At 41.9% G+C, this 15248-nt stretch overlaps 1 protein-coding gene across 1 annotated transcript in view; it reads right to left on the bottom strand.

The window, feature by feature from the left end:
* HOMER1 (homer scaffold protein 1) overlaps positions 1-15248 on the bottom strand; it is an 89589-nt gene extending 74341 nt beyond the window's left edge. The window contains exon 1 of the mRNA XM_064735305.1: positions 14105-15248. Within this exon, the coding sequence (XP_064591375.1) occupies positions 14105-14109 (5 nt within the window). The 5' untranslated portion in view covers positions 14110-15248. The remainder of the gene's footprint in view (positions 1-14104) is intronic.

Here is a 15248-nt window from a genome sequence, read left to right as displayed (position 1 = left end):
CTTACTTCAGTTTAGTAACTTATTCCAAGAATACAGGTATAGGTATCTTCAGAATTTTTCTGGGTACCTAAGTGATTATTCCTCTCAATTGTGCAAGTAAGTGGACAAAGGTATCTCTGAATAAATGTTTACCTTAAGTTTGTTTTAATTACAAAATTGGACAGAACTAACCATTAGCTTTTAATGGCTTAAGAGCAGCTAAACTATGTTAGGTGGAATTTTACAATATATTATAAATTTATCTATAGTGAAAACACTAAGAAATCATGACACTAAAAAACTATAATTTCTTCTTGAATTTTGCTCTGTGCAAAAATTCCTGTCAGGAATCCAAGACAGGATTTCTTCTCTCTCTAGAACTAGAAAATTAATTTTAAGATGTACAGCTATTTTCCACATCTAGTCACTAAAAGTATTTATCAGAAGTAAACAAAAAATCCCCAACTTAATGTCAGGTTCTAGTCTATGAACAAAGAATCCTGAAATAACAGTGCTAGATATTAACATTCCTACAGCAGCCCTTATATGCAGTAAGCTAAGCTACGCTGCATCTGGAATAAGAAATAAGCAGGCAATGAACAGTCTAAAAACATTCGTTTCTCTCCATTCTACAGCAAGGAAATCCAACTTAGCCACACTTGCAACACATGCAGAAAAGAGAAGAAAGCAGAAAGAAAGAACTAATGTTATTCATGTTTGTTAGTAAAATAAGTTTAGAAAGGCCCGAAAGCAATCCACAACGAGGCTTTCTAGTTAGTTCCCCCAGTTCCTTGATACTCTCTGTACAATTTTTCCATTGCAATCTTTATCTAAAATCTCCCTGCAATGGAGTTCTGACAGTCAGACTACTCTTAGAGAACCCATGTAAAAATTTTAATGGAGAATATTAAGTAGTTTAACTGCTTAGCTTGAGTTTCTACTGTTATTTAACAGAGTACTTTATTTACAAAGTCATGCAACAATTAAATTATAGTTTCCTGTCTTCCTGCACCACCAGTTTTCTTGAGTTTAAATAAATGGATATTTTCTATACACAGTCCTTGGGAACAATATCTATAGTATTCAGAACCATTACAAGAGCTACAATTTAAAGGGGGGCGGGCAAAAAAAAATAAAAAATAAAGAAGCCCCTTAGACCAGCAGCACAAGCACAGCTCTCCAAACAACAGAAGCTGAGAGAGCCAGAGCACAAAGTTGCTTTGGGATCCAGAGACACTGCTAGTGAGGCAGGAGTTTGTGTACTGCTTTACAAGCGGGCGCAGCAGCAGTCTCCTTACCAGGGGCATGGAGAAGGATGAGGAAAAAGAGGAGGAAGGCTCCAGATGGGACATAATTTTCAATCTCTGCAATCTCCAGAATGCAAGCCTATTCATGACCTGCATATTTTCCTTTTCACATTTCACAGACACCCTCAAATCAATTTATGGATTCTTGAAGAGCTGAAATTCAGTAGTTTCCTATGCAAAATAATTTTCAGCTTGTGATAAGGACTGTTTATGCCACTCACAAGTAACTAATTAGACCAATTGATGCTGACTAAACAAGGTAAGAATTAAGCCAAATTGCATGGGGCCACTTAGGCACTCTTTCTGAGGCAGCGATAGGTAGAAACAGCACCTTGCATGGTCTTTGATGCTAATCATAGTGGTCAGTGGGATTTAAGGGTCATAGAACAACACTGGTAGAAATGCCAGCAGATTCAGAAAACTGACAGACTGAAACTCCTCACTTTGTCCTGACATGAAAGCATAAGACTGTCTGTAAATTAACATCTTCAGTTCTAAAGTTTGGTTAGATCAATTTAGTAGATGTAATAAAATCCTTCAGCAGCACTGACAAGTGTCATCATGCACTGATAATGCAGTATGAAGGAAGTGAGAATAGAGGGATGGCACTAGGACATGAAGATATGTAAATCATTGAAATAATAACAGTGGCAATCCTACATAATCTTAGATTCTATAAAATATATCAGAGTTCAATAAACAATGTAAACACAGTATTTTCTGATTTGACATTCAGTGTGATTTTGCATGCTTCATCAAGTCTCATCATTGCTTAGACAAGAATTTCTGTTCTGATAGCTGTATTTCACAGCTATGGAGCAAAGTGGCAAAGCTGGGGCTTTTTGACAATAGACTGATGAAAATTCTGGAACCTAGAAAATAACAGAAGAAATATGAAATAATAGAATCAAGTCATCATGTGTTTCCATTGAGATAAATGGCAATTATATGGTAACCAGTGATACTATTTAAAAATTAGCCTAACAGCTGTTTTTCTAATCATCTTTGACTTTGAGAGACAACGCTAAAATAATACTAGTCATAATTTTGTTATTATTAATACTAGATGTCTTGGCAATTTGCTAACAGCAGAAAACCCAAGGAATACATATCCTCCTTGTTTATTACTCCACATTTGGAATTAGCCTTAAAGATATGTCTGTACTAAAATGGGGTTTCCTCATTTGGCACCGCAGTCTTGACCAACTTCTCTTTGCTTTTTAATAGCTTTAATTCATCTCCTTATTGGCTCTAAATTTCCATTTTGCTTCCCTGTAGACCTTCATACAGAAACAATCACACCTCCTCACTACTTCTCACCCAATCAATCACATCCACTCCATCTTTTTCCACATCTCCAGGTTTTTAATTTTGACATGCTTTCTCCATGTGAAAAAGCTTTTTCTTTAAGTGGGCCTGGCACTTGTCACACCTTTAATTTCCATCTTAAAACCCACAAACAACATATTTGACATTAAGAATTCATCAGTTAACAGTCAGTTTCAAGAGCTTTTCACTTAACCCTCAAAAATAAATACCCTGAAACAAACCACTAGACTATCACATGTTAACTGCAGATACCCCAAAGCTGAATTCATGTTTTCACCAGAACCAGTGGAAGTATCAGAACTGACATAAGAAGGGGCTGAATAGACATGCATTTCATCACCAGGACTTCATCTTCAAACAATTTGCAATCCCAACCAGAGTGCTACAGTTGCATGTTAATTTTCAAAGGAAAAAATAATCACTGTTCCAGATCAGAAGATGAGAACTGGATCATTTTATTTGTATCAAGGAACTGAATTAGATTCCTAGAAAGGTAAACAAATTAATTTTATATTCATAAATAACAAATCAATTTGAATCACCCATTGAGCACTACAGGAACTATAAAGGCTCTTTAATTCACTTTCAGCATGTTATTACTATGCCAGCAAGTTTCTCCCTTCTGATAACTTACAGCCGAGTAAACACTATTGAATTTTGGATGTAGTGGTTGAACCTATATTGACCTCTAATGGGGAATCCCAGGTCTGTTTCCCTGATTGTTCACAGCACACTTACGCCAAACACTCTGAGACATCCAAATATCATTCCTAACAGGTAATGCAGTTTTCTCACTGGATCACTGAAGGTATTCCTAAGATGGCTCCAAATCCTGTCTCTCCCAATGACATGCTTTGCACTGTCAGGCAACCTCCCACTGTAGTGAGATGCAAAATAATGATAAGGGGCAAAATCCATTTTTAAATATACTAGTATGAACACACACCAAGGATGGAGCAAAGAGTGCTCTGCACAGTCCACTACAGCAGCTGACAAGGGAAAAGTTAGGTTTGCATAGTAAGCATCAGTCACGGAAGCACTTATGTGAAGTACTATGCCATGGGGATGAACCTCAACAGACAGAGAAGGGGCAGTCACACCTGGACTAAGCTGTTCATTCCACTGATAAGCAGCTCATGAGGAGAGAGCAGTCAACACTGTCTACTTGACTTGAGCAAGGCTTTTGACACCATCACTCATATCCTCATTGACAAATTCAGTGTGGACTGAATGAGTGGACAGTGAGGTTGATTGAGAACTGGCTGAAAAGCAGATCTCAGAGGGTCAAAATTATTGGCAAAGTTGGAGGCCTGTCCCTAGTGGTGTCCCCTAAGGTTCAATACTGGGCTCTAAATGTTTAACTTGTTCATCCTTGACCTGTAAAAGGGGGCAGATTTCTCCTCAGCAAATTCAGTTATGATACTATGCTGGGAGGAATGACTGACACCTCTAAGTTCTGTGCAACCCTTCAGAATGACCTTGACAGGATGGAAAGACAGGTAGAGAAGAACAATCTGAAATTCAGCAAGGGCAAATGCAAGGTCCTGCACTTGGGGAGGAACAACCCCAGGCATCAGCACAGGCTCGGCCTGACCCACTGGGGAGCAGTACCGTGGAGAAGGACCTGGGTATTCCAGTGGACAACAAGCTGCCCATGAGCCAGCAGCGTGACTGGGTAGCCAAAAAGGGGGACATTAGAAAGAGCATTGCCATGCAATGGAAAAGCAGGTTATGGAAGGTCATCTTGCCCTTGTACTCGGCCCTGCTGAGGCCTCTCCTAGAGTGCTGTGTCCAGTTCTGGGCTCCTCGTGGCAACAGAAACATGGAGCTCCAGGGGTGGGTTCAGCAGAGGCCACAGAGATGATGAAGGGTCTGGAGCATCTCTCTTATGATGAAAGGCTGAGGGAGCTGGGGCTGTTCAACATCAAGAAGAAACAACTGAGAGGGCATCTCATCAGTGTATACAAGTATTGGAAGGAAGGGTGTAAAGAAAATGGACCAGTGGTGGACCATCTTCTCAGAGGTCCCAGGCAATTTGACAAGAGGTAGTGGGCAGACACTGATGCACAGGAAGTTCCACCTGGACATGAGGAAGAACTTCTTTATTGTGCAGTGACTGAGCACTGGAACAGATTGCCCAGTGACAGTGTGGAGTCTCCCTCACTGGGGATACTCAAGAGCTGTCTGGACACGATGCTGTGCCGTGTGCTCTGGGATGACACTGCTTGAGCAGGGAGCTTGGACAACATGACCCACTGTAGTCCCTTCCTATTTTACCCATTATGTGATTCTGCGAAGACAACAGTTCTGGAAATACAAAACGACATTAGTACTAGCCACAGGTATTGCTACTGAAATAATGTAAAGAAACATTTTCTCACTGACAGCTCATGTACTTCCTTTGATTGTGCTGGTGAAGGCTGGTAAAGACAAAGTGTTATGTGTTGTACTGGAATTAGATTAGCAACCACTTTGCAAACAGCACTTCAAAATTTAGCTTATGCTTCTGAAAGGCACTTATGATGACCTTAGTTCCAACCCCAAGATAGCAGGTGGGCGTCAGGGTTTCACTCAGATGAAAATAATTTTTAAAAAATCAGGTCTCAGAACACTGCTTAGCATTTTGACAAACTGAGAAAAAAAAAAAAAAAAAAAAAAACGGATAGCACACGATGCAGAAGTTTTGGCTCCAACTGCCTACTTTAGAGGCCTATACTTACCAGCTCAATAAAAATTTCAGTAATAAATGCATGCTACTACAGTTAAGAAGCATCTAAACAAAGAGCAAGAACCAGTGTTTTTAAGAGCTAGTTATCTTAGCATGATTTTTTTTTTAATTAACAATTTTCCTTACATAGTACCTGAATGAACGGGTAGGGTTCCATATCTTCAAAATCTATGTGTGAAACGAGAACTAGAAAAGCCTCCCTCACCCCCGCCTGTGCATATCAGAACAGATATTAAATGTATCAGAACAAGCCCCAGTGTTTCTGTACCCATGATATAAATAGTGGCCAAAACCTAGCAGGCTCATTAGCTACTTACAGAATGCTTGCATTGCAAAATCAGTTTTAAAGAAGGCTGTATTTAAAAACATTTTATAGCTGTATGCTAAACATGGTATAGTCTTCTCAAACCGGAGCACTTAGGTGCTCCCATGGTTATGTCCAAAAGAGGCTTAACTGAAGCATCAAATACTGGTCGATATAGCAGAAACTGCTATTTCTCACTCACTAACAAGTTTTGTGTTTACAAACAGACTGGTTAATACAGTAAATAGAATGCCATGAGCAGGAAGTACTCATACCATAATTAATTGCAAAATCTTTTCCAATGTTACAAGCAAATGAAGAGTAACAGTTCTTCAGGAAGACGAACAGTACAGATGTAAGAAAAAATAGTCTACGTTTTCCTGAATAAGCAAATTCTTGGGTTTTACAAAAGCATTAACCAGTGGCAGAAGTACAAAGACAAAAAGACAAACATGATGGTGAAGCAGAAGGCAATGTTTGCAAGATTTAGATGTGAATTCCAGCTATAAAGGCTGACTTAGCACAAGTGATTTGAGGAGGACCATGTCCATCTCTGAGTACTCAAGACCAGCAGTATTCTTTATATGTTGGATTTGCAGTTGTTACTAAGGAGAAGAAAAGGACTCTAAATATATTTTAATGCCAAGTAAAATTGTTCTTTGTAAAGAACAATTACAGAAGAGGCAGATTGTCTTTCTCTAAGAACTTCACCCAGAATAATATTAATTCTCCAGTTCTGCTAACAATAAAAGTGGCATATTTGAAAAGGACCCTATAATACTCATCATTCCATTCCAGTAACAGAAAAAGCTACATTCCAGTAGCTTTTTCTGCAGTCTGATTTTAAAAACTGTAATTAATGTGGACAAAAGAGGAAGCTTTGTTGTTGTTTTTAATTTCTATGTCATATTTTAGCTCAACAAATGCATGAGCCTCAGTAAAAACTACTTCAGATCTTAAGTAGCCTATTAAGATCCATTGTAAGAGACATGGGCAGCATTTACATTCAGATATGAGGTTATCTTAGGGAATGTAGTGCTCAGTGCTCATTTCACAAAATTCAGCCAAAATGGACCATTCTTTCATCATGTACTTCACCACCAGTATCTTTTTTATGAAAACTTCTCAAAGATCCTTTGTAGTTTTACTATCATATGTAGCCAGACATACTATCTGAGCTCTGCAGTACTTCTGTGAACCATGAGTACCTATGACTCCAATCAGCAGGACACCATCTATTCCCAAGCACTGCTAATTGTTTCCTAGTAAAAATCAGCTCCTCCACATGTCTAGATGAAGAAAAGGGACTTACACTCAAATGTTGAAAAAGCACTTGGAAATCAGTATCCAGAAGCTGAAATTAAGTTAAATCCAAGAGAAGTGCTCCTGTCTAACTGCAGGTTAACTCTTTTAGTCACACACAGTCAGTGAAAAACCCCCAAGTAGTGCAAAAGCAAGAGTTAAAGCAAATTATCTGAATATGCGCTTAGGATCCCAATTTACTGCATACAGCCATTTGACAAGATATACACAGCACATATTATTGCATATGCTTATTTTTGTTAGCATGAGAAGTAACGTAAGATACCTGCCATTGCTGTGTACTCCACAGTAAGTCAGTGGAGAAAACAGGCTTTTTTCCTATATCACACAGTACATTCTTTCAGAATTATGGACTAGCAGTCTGTTGGAAATGAACAGGCCTAAGAAGTAGGCTTAAGAATTGTGAGAATACATGTCAAAGACTATTTATTTCATCAACACTTCACTGTAAAGTGTTGACCATTTAAAGCTTATTCTTCAGTTTTCAAAACTCTGCGAAGATATCATATGTCCTGTTACAAGAAGAGATTCAAGATTAATCGTGGATCCATACAGCATACTGTTTACACAATAAGTAATTTCAAAGCACTTTAAAAACCCAAATTCTATACCCAGCAATATAACCTATTATCACTTGGGTTTAGTGAGTTTTTTTGTTTGGGTTTGGCTGTGGTGTTATTTTGTTTTACCAAAAAATACACTATTCAAAGGGGAAAAATAATACCATTTCTCAATAAGCTGAGATTCAACCTAGTGGACAGTCACAAAAAACCTTTCCAGACCTGAGCTTCAAAACTGAGGAGCAAAGTTCAACAGGAATAGGTCTGAGTTCAGACCTTTTCAAACATTTCTCACCAGAGTAAACAGACAGCACTGTAGTAAAAAGTAGGTCTCTCCCACCTGTAGTCGCCCTTCCCTTGTGCACACCCATGCATTTGCAGTCAGCTAGGTCACAGTACTGACGTAGCTCACTGCACAAACATTGGTGCTGTAGTAGACAAATGGAGGAAGCAGTGTTTGCTTTCTGTGGTTCCCACCATTTGGTGGCAAGATCTGTGAAAATTAAATAATCAGGATGTTTGAAAAGAGCACAACCACAAACATCAACAAAACAGAGCCAGTGAAGCATCTGCATGTATGTGGAGGAAGAAGAAAAACCTGAGAGGAGCTACGTATTTCAACTTCTCCCCTCTCATTACAGAAAACGAGCAATGCAGTCTGCTTAATTTACCTAACTTGATAATCGTTACTTAAAAACCAGAAATCATGACTAGTTACTGGAAAGGTCAATATAGGTTTGTATCTGGCAATCCAACATCATCTATTGCATGCTTAAACAGTATTTTCTTAGACAAATTTTTTAACGATGACTGGGATTCATCACTACTTGCCACCAAAAAAGTGTATCAGAGCACAGTCTGTTGCCAGAAGCATGATTGTGATGCAGTTCCAGAAAATCAATATAATATTGAAACACAGTTCAATTACTTCACCAAATGGAGCAATGCCACTACCAGGACTGTGTGTAGATAAAACAGAGCCCAACACTGCACAGTGCAAGGACCAGGTAGAATAAACCCACAGCTCCCTCTAGCCTCTTCTCTATAGTATTTCTGTCCTGAACACAATACTAATTTTGGTGGATCTCACAAGGCTGAGCCTTGGGAAATATAAAAACTTGAAACAGAATGGTAAAAGAAGTCTACTATCAAAACTGGATATAAAGCAGATTATGAAAAAGGTTTTTCATAATGCAATGCTTTCATCACCCATTACACCTTAAGACTGAATATATCTGAAAAAGCCTTGCAGGAAGAACAGCACAAAACCCTGAACTAGAAAGCATGTTCTTTGAAAAAATTTTTTACAGAAAGCTTTCACCTAAGTGGGGCTTTTAAGTAGGGCATTTATATACATGTTTCATGGTATCTTTAAATTAGAAGAAAAAAAATAGAAGAGGTGGAGTCTGGGGTATTTTTTTCACTTTAAATAATACAGAATACTTAGTTTCTTTGTTCACTGTCACAGTTAACTGTTACTAACACTATTACCACACACACGGGGAAGCCTGAGAGTCTTCTCCAGCGCAAAACTGTCTCAGATAGGAAGCGCACACTGGTAAAACACAGGCACATGTACACATATTCATTCAATGTCCATTTGAGGCCTAGTCGCAGCCTGCCTGGGTATGAACACACCAGACTGGTTTCCTGGCTAAGCACCTCTTAACTTTTAACCTCTGGACTAGCAGAGACCTTGGTCCTTGCTAATTATTTTAGGCCTCAACAATTTCCAAATTAGAGACATCTAAAGGAGACAAAGAACAAGGTTCTAGTCTAGCTGAAGTATCTGCATTGTTTATATGGTTTGGAATACCTTAGAAAACCATAGTTTCAACTAAAACAATGTCCAAGGCACTTATACTAATGAGAACCTACCAGTAAATTAGTGTTACATCATATGATAATGCTCTTCACTGAAGTACACTAGTGCATAGACACAGATTTGAAAGGCAATGATTTAAAGTGATTAGCTAAGAGTCTTTAATCAAATTACAGTTTTATGATACAATCATAAACCTTAAATGTTTTGCAACAAAAATTCCCATAAATGTGATATCTAAATTCAACTTAAAACTTTTACTAATTAGCAGGCAGAAATACTCTGCTCAGCTCTAGTTAAATGTCATTGCCTTCCCTGATTAGAAGGGCTGACTTGTTACAGAATTATAAGCCACTGCAATTTCTGCGGCTCCAAGACTGTGTATTTCCTTAGATACTAGCTCAACATCTAGCTGAGTCCTGCAAAGATAATGGTAACTGACGTAGAGCAAACACTGTTTTGGAAAAAAGAAACCACAAGAACACACATAACGCACACACACATCTCATGCTTGCCTTGAGAGTAAAAATAATGAGAACAAATACTGAGAATAAAAATGAGAATAATACTGATAATAAAAATAATCCCAACGTAATGAATTGGAAGGACTTAAATGTTTATTTTCAGCAGAAGTAGGATTTTTCCAAAAGGGTTGGCCTATAAAATCTTGATAATGCACGGAAATACCAAAACAGATCAATTGCAACCTTAATTCATTACAAATACCTTCACTAAATCAACAATCATCACCTCATGATGCTCAGGACATGCATTTATGTTTTACCAGGCCAGAAGATCTGGCCTGGTTCAGATTTCTTATGCTTGTTTTGAAGTCAAAGTGACTGTGACAGAATATAATTTAAGCATGGCAGAAGTCTACACATATTGCTCTCTGAAAAGCAGTTTATTAACCATTTCAGGCTGACTTACACGCAGTCTGTTTTGGTATTTATACATTACTAATTCTTTACAGAAAACCAAGTTTTGTCATCTGTAAAACTTGTTATACTCTCCATTCTGCTACAGAAGACAGCATAAACTACTTTGCTGCCATTGCACTCACATAATAAGCACCTAATTTTACCCCTGAGACAGCAAAATGGTCAGGACTTGCAGTAACACTGAACTACTACCAAGAAGCTACACCTTCCGCTCTACTACTTCAAGCATTTCTGTGGAGCACAGCTGATAGAAGTATTGCTAAAACAAAGTCTGGGGAAAGCTACCATTAAGTCTTGTGGAAGGAAAACAGGTCAAAGAATTTGAGTCTGGACAAATTCAATAATACTTCTGAGCCCCAACAGCTTTACAGTGTTCATGTGTTGTTACCCAGAGAGAGAAAGCAAACTGAAACATTTCAGGACAAGACTGTAGTTTGTCCTGTTTAAAGAAATGTGTTTGACTAACTGCACATACTTCAAATAGAGTAAGATCTCGGAGTGGATCAGCCAGTTGCAGACTACCAAAAATTAAAATACTTTTTTCTAGGCAAGTGCAGCACTAAAAAGTATACCCTAAAAGACTAATCTTTCTCGATATTCTCCAGTCAGCTTAAGAACCCTAGTATTCTAATTCTGCCATCTCAAACTGACACATATCATAACTACCTTTATGAGGATAACATACTAAATATAGGCCAACAAAACTGAAGATGAAGTCTTTATAAAGACACTTTGACTAACATGACATGACAGAGATGAGCACATCTTCCAGAAGCTTTTACCTTGTAATTCCTTATAATTCAGCATGAACGATGGGAAAAGCAAGTAGCAAATTTAGATATTTGTCCACCGCTGTCATGTAAAGGCCATCATGTGAAGTAGTTATGGAGAAACTATGCATCAATAAATCAGGAAGTAAAACTAGATATTATGTTTAATAGGACATAAATTTCTGCATCTCTCCAGAATTCACAACTGTGCAGCTTCCCCATTGTGTTTGTAAAGAAGTGTATTAATTACAGCCTAAACAACAACTGCATCCCTGTCTCTACTTTCCCTGCTCACAGACTGAAGTACAAGCTGTACCAATAACAAGAAAAATATAGTAACAGTTCCAACTTGAAACACAGTACTTACCTGGTCAATGCATACAACACCCTAGGCTGCCAATATAAATCCTGGGTATGCTTTAGAGCTGTTATTTGAGGATTTTTAATGCAATCAGACTTCTGATTGCATTGAAGAAAATAGATGGTGCAATACTAGCAATGAACACATGAATACATGTAATCAACTAGGACAGAACACAAAATCCATGTTTTTCTGTTAAAGAATACTATATTGTATGTAGTCAATCCAACAAAAGGCTGTCCACAATGGTTATATCACTCAACAGTAACTATTGATAAGAACTTGTTTTATACAACAGGAAGGAGGAACTGGGAGAAGTGAGACAGACTGGCAGATAGAGAAACAAGAAAGGACATCCTGTGTGTCTGGCCTATATAATCCACAGGGCTTGATACACTTACCTTCTGTGAGACGAAAGACACACACAGACATACAAGATACAGCAATAAGAAAATGTCCTGAACTACTCTACATTTCTCTAGTTTCAAGTTTCCCCAAAAATGTTTAACAGCAGCACTGGCCCAAAGCCCAGTTACTCACCAGCTGGTTTCCACCACACACCCAATGGATAATTACCTGGCTTGCCTGATGGTACTGCATGTGCCAAACATTGCACAGCAGAACAATGCATTCTTCATTATATGTAATCAGACTAAGAAAGCTCCTTGCTAAGGGGCAAGCCAACTTCCCCCTCCCGAAGTTTTCTGTGTTCTAACCATTGAAATAGGTGAGATCTCCACCGGTCAGGTACTACAAAATCAGTCTACAAGCTCACACAGCACACCAGCACCCATTAAACACTGAATATAAGACACAGACCATCACGTGACCCAGGTACATTGAATTACCAATGATCTTGCAATTTGCTTATAGAATGCTAAGTTTTTAGACCTTGGTAGAGTATAGAGTATCAACTGTTGAATTAAAAGCCCAGTGCATCCTGGTGCAGAAATACTCTGAAATCCATGGTTATTTGCATTTAGAAATTAATTCTAAACAGCTACCAAGTCAAGACCTCTGCTCTGAACAGTAACAGATGTCTGATACTTACCCACAGTTGCACTAAGTAGGTGCTGGCCCTGGCCTGCGTGTGCTCACTCAGATTTAGAGAGATATGGGCTTATCAGTAACACATTCCTACATTTCAGGGTTTGCCCTTCTTGTAAGGAGATGGTCTGCAAAGGAATTCTATACTGCAATACCCCAAAGCATACTGTCTAAAATGTGTTTAAAATATTCGCTAGCAAATTTAGTGTTCTTGACCTTAATGTGCCAAGATACCACTCAAGTCATCGCACCAACAACTGTGTTTTTTAAGATTATGTCAGCTCTCAACAAATAGGGATTTGTAGTGTTTATTAAGAAGCTATGACAGTAAAACACTAGGAGAGCTGGAGTTCTGGAGACAAGATGTTTGCTCCTCTTCAACAGTTCAGTGGATTTGTAATATGATTAAGCTTAATCCTAACATTTACAAACACAGCATTGATTTTAAATCAATGAGAAGGCTTCCATTATTTTAATTTTACATAATCCTGTGTGTGATTAGCAATTTTAAGTATATACCCCAAAAAAATTATTGTATCATTTAGACTTTTGGCAGAAACATCACTTTCTTGGATACGTAGACAGCTGTAAGTTTGGGCTTATTCTGCTCAAATTTTTTTAATGGAAGGGAAGACAACAGAAAAATAAAAACAGGCCTAAGTAGCAAGGAGTCATTCCTTCCTACATCTTGACCTGTGACCCCAAGTGATAGCACAGAGACAAGGATGCAGCTGTTATCACCACACATGCAAGGAAGTCAATAAATTGAAGAATTCAAATGTCCTAAACAGCTAGAGGAGACATCTGTAACTCCCATAGTAATATGCCAATTTCACATCCGAATTCCTAAGTGACCAAAATACAAAGGACGTGATTTGTAACTTTTGTAGATTGCCTCCACCTTGCAGTTTGCCAGATCGTACCAGGTTTCTGTTGCTTTGGAACATGGATGAGTTTCCATTCCACTTTCAGACAAGCCCGGTAGGATGGACTATTTTTTCAAATCACTATACAAATTCCTAAGGATATGACTGTGAAAAGTTTTCATACGTATCTATGTCACATTTTTACCTACTAATTTGTATGAAATCTGACTAATTTTACAGATTTCATTCCTTCTAATTTCCTTAAACTCTCAAGTGGATTCCCCAGTTTACTAGGGAACCTGCTGTGAGGCAGACTTCCTCAAAGCCTTCAATTTACTGAGAAATTCCCACGTAGTTCGATATTCTCTGAAGACTCCAGAAGAGTGGAAGCGAGCCTTCCTTGTTCTGGAATTTCACCCTAGCGCACTGAGTTTAAAGCACCCGTTTTCAAGACTGAACATCGCCTAACAACCCTAGAGAGGTCCTCACAGTGAGGAACTGGGAGCCGAGACGGCTCTTCCAGAATTCCGATGTGGCTACGGCGGAGACAAACCTCTGCAGATCGTGGTGCGCCCCTCACGGATCGCACGGCTCTCCCCTCACGGGGCTGATGCATGGCACCGACTGCAGCAGGATTCCTGCTGCTGGCACACCCGCCAGTGAGACCCCTCGACTCCGTGCGCATCCAGCAGCGCCCACAGCTCCGCGGGCGGCCGCTCCCACCCCCAGCCCCGGCACCAGCCCGGCGGCCCCCGCGACATCCTTACCCCATGGCGGCCGGCAGCGCCTGGCACCGGTGGTGCCGCGTCCCCGGGGCGCTCCTCGCCGCGCCGGCAGCTCCGCAGCCCCGTGGCGGCGGGGCCGCTGCTCTGGGCTCGCCGCAACCGCCGGGGGCCGAGCGGGGCCGCCCGCGCCCTAGGGAGCGCCCCCCGCGGGCCAGGCTCCCATGGCCACCGGCCCCGCCGGGCTCCCGCAGGCAGCGGCTCCGGCCGCCGGGCGGGCGGCAGCGGTGGCTTCGGGGACGGACGAGTCCCCTCCTGCAGGCGAACGGGGAGGCGCTCGCCTTCTTCGCGAGAGACTGGCGGTGGCTGCGGCGCTTCTCGCCGGGACGTGCGCGGCCGCGGAGGGCTCCGTGTGCCTCAGAGGCGGAGCGGGATGGGGCAGGCGGTGCGCACAGAGCTCCACGCCGACGCTCCCCCTAGCACCGCCGCCAGCAGCGTGGCGGGCACGGATGCATTTTCCCGAGAAGGCAGAGCGAGCCGTGGCACCGGCGCTGGCATCGGACTCCCGGCGAGAGGCCGCTACCGACGAGCTGCGGCCGCGCGTCGCCCGGGGGCACCGGGGCGCCGCGTTCCCCGATCCGCCCGCCCGCCCACCCCCGGCTGCGGAGATGCGGGGCACCGCTCCTCCTTCCCGCGGTGGCGGGCCCGCTCCTCGCCGTCACGCCTTCTTCTGCAGCGAGCGGGCGGGCATCGTCCTGGGGCGCGGCGGATCGGTCACTGACAGCGGGCGGCGGGAGGGGCTGCCGCCGTCGAGCCCGCGCTGTTCTGCGGCGGGGCCGTGGGCTCAGCCCCGCCGGTGGAACGGAGGGAGGGAGCGATGGCCGCCTCAGGCGGTGCCCGGCTGCTCCGGCGCCACCGAGCCGCCGCTTGTGCCTGCTCGCATCCCCCGCCTCCGCCTCACACCTCCGCCACCGCCCGCTCGTCCCCTCGCGGCGGGCTGGCGCAGCCGCCGCGCGGAGCCCGCACCTCCGTCCCGCTCCTCCTTCCCGGGGAACGGGGAGGGGAGGGGAGGGAAGGGAAGGGGCGAGAAGAGCGGAGAGAAGCCGCGCCCTGCCCTACAGCCCCGCGCCGCACGCGGCCACCGTGCTCCTGCCCGCGGCGGCACCTGCCCGCTCTGCCTCCATCCTCC

This window comes from Zonotrichia leucophrys, chromosome Z, assembly GCF_028769735.1.
Source record: "Zonotrichia leucophrys gambelii isolate GWCS_2022_RI chromosome Z, RI_Zleu_2.0, whole genome shotgun sequence".
NCBI lineage: Eukaryota > Metazoa > Chordata > Aves > Passeriformes > Passerellidae > Zonotrichia > Zonotrichia leucophrys.
This window is presented reverse-complemented; position numbering and strand designations above follow the sequence as displayed.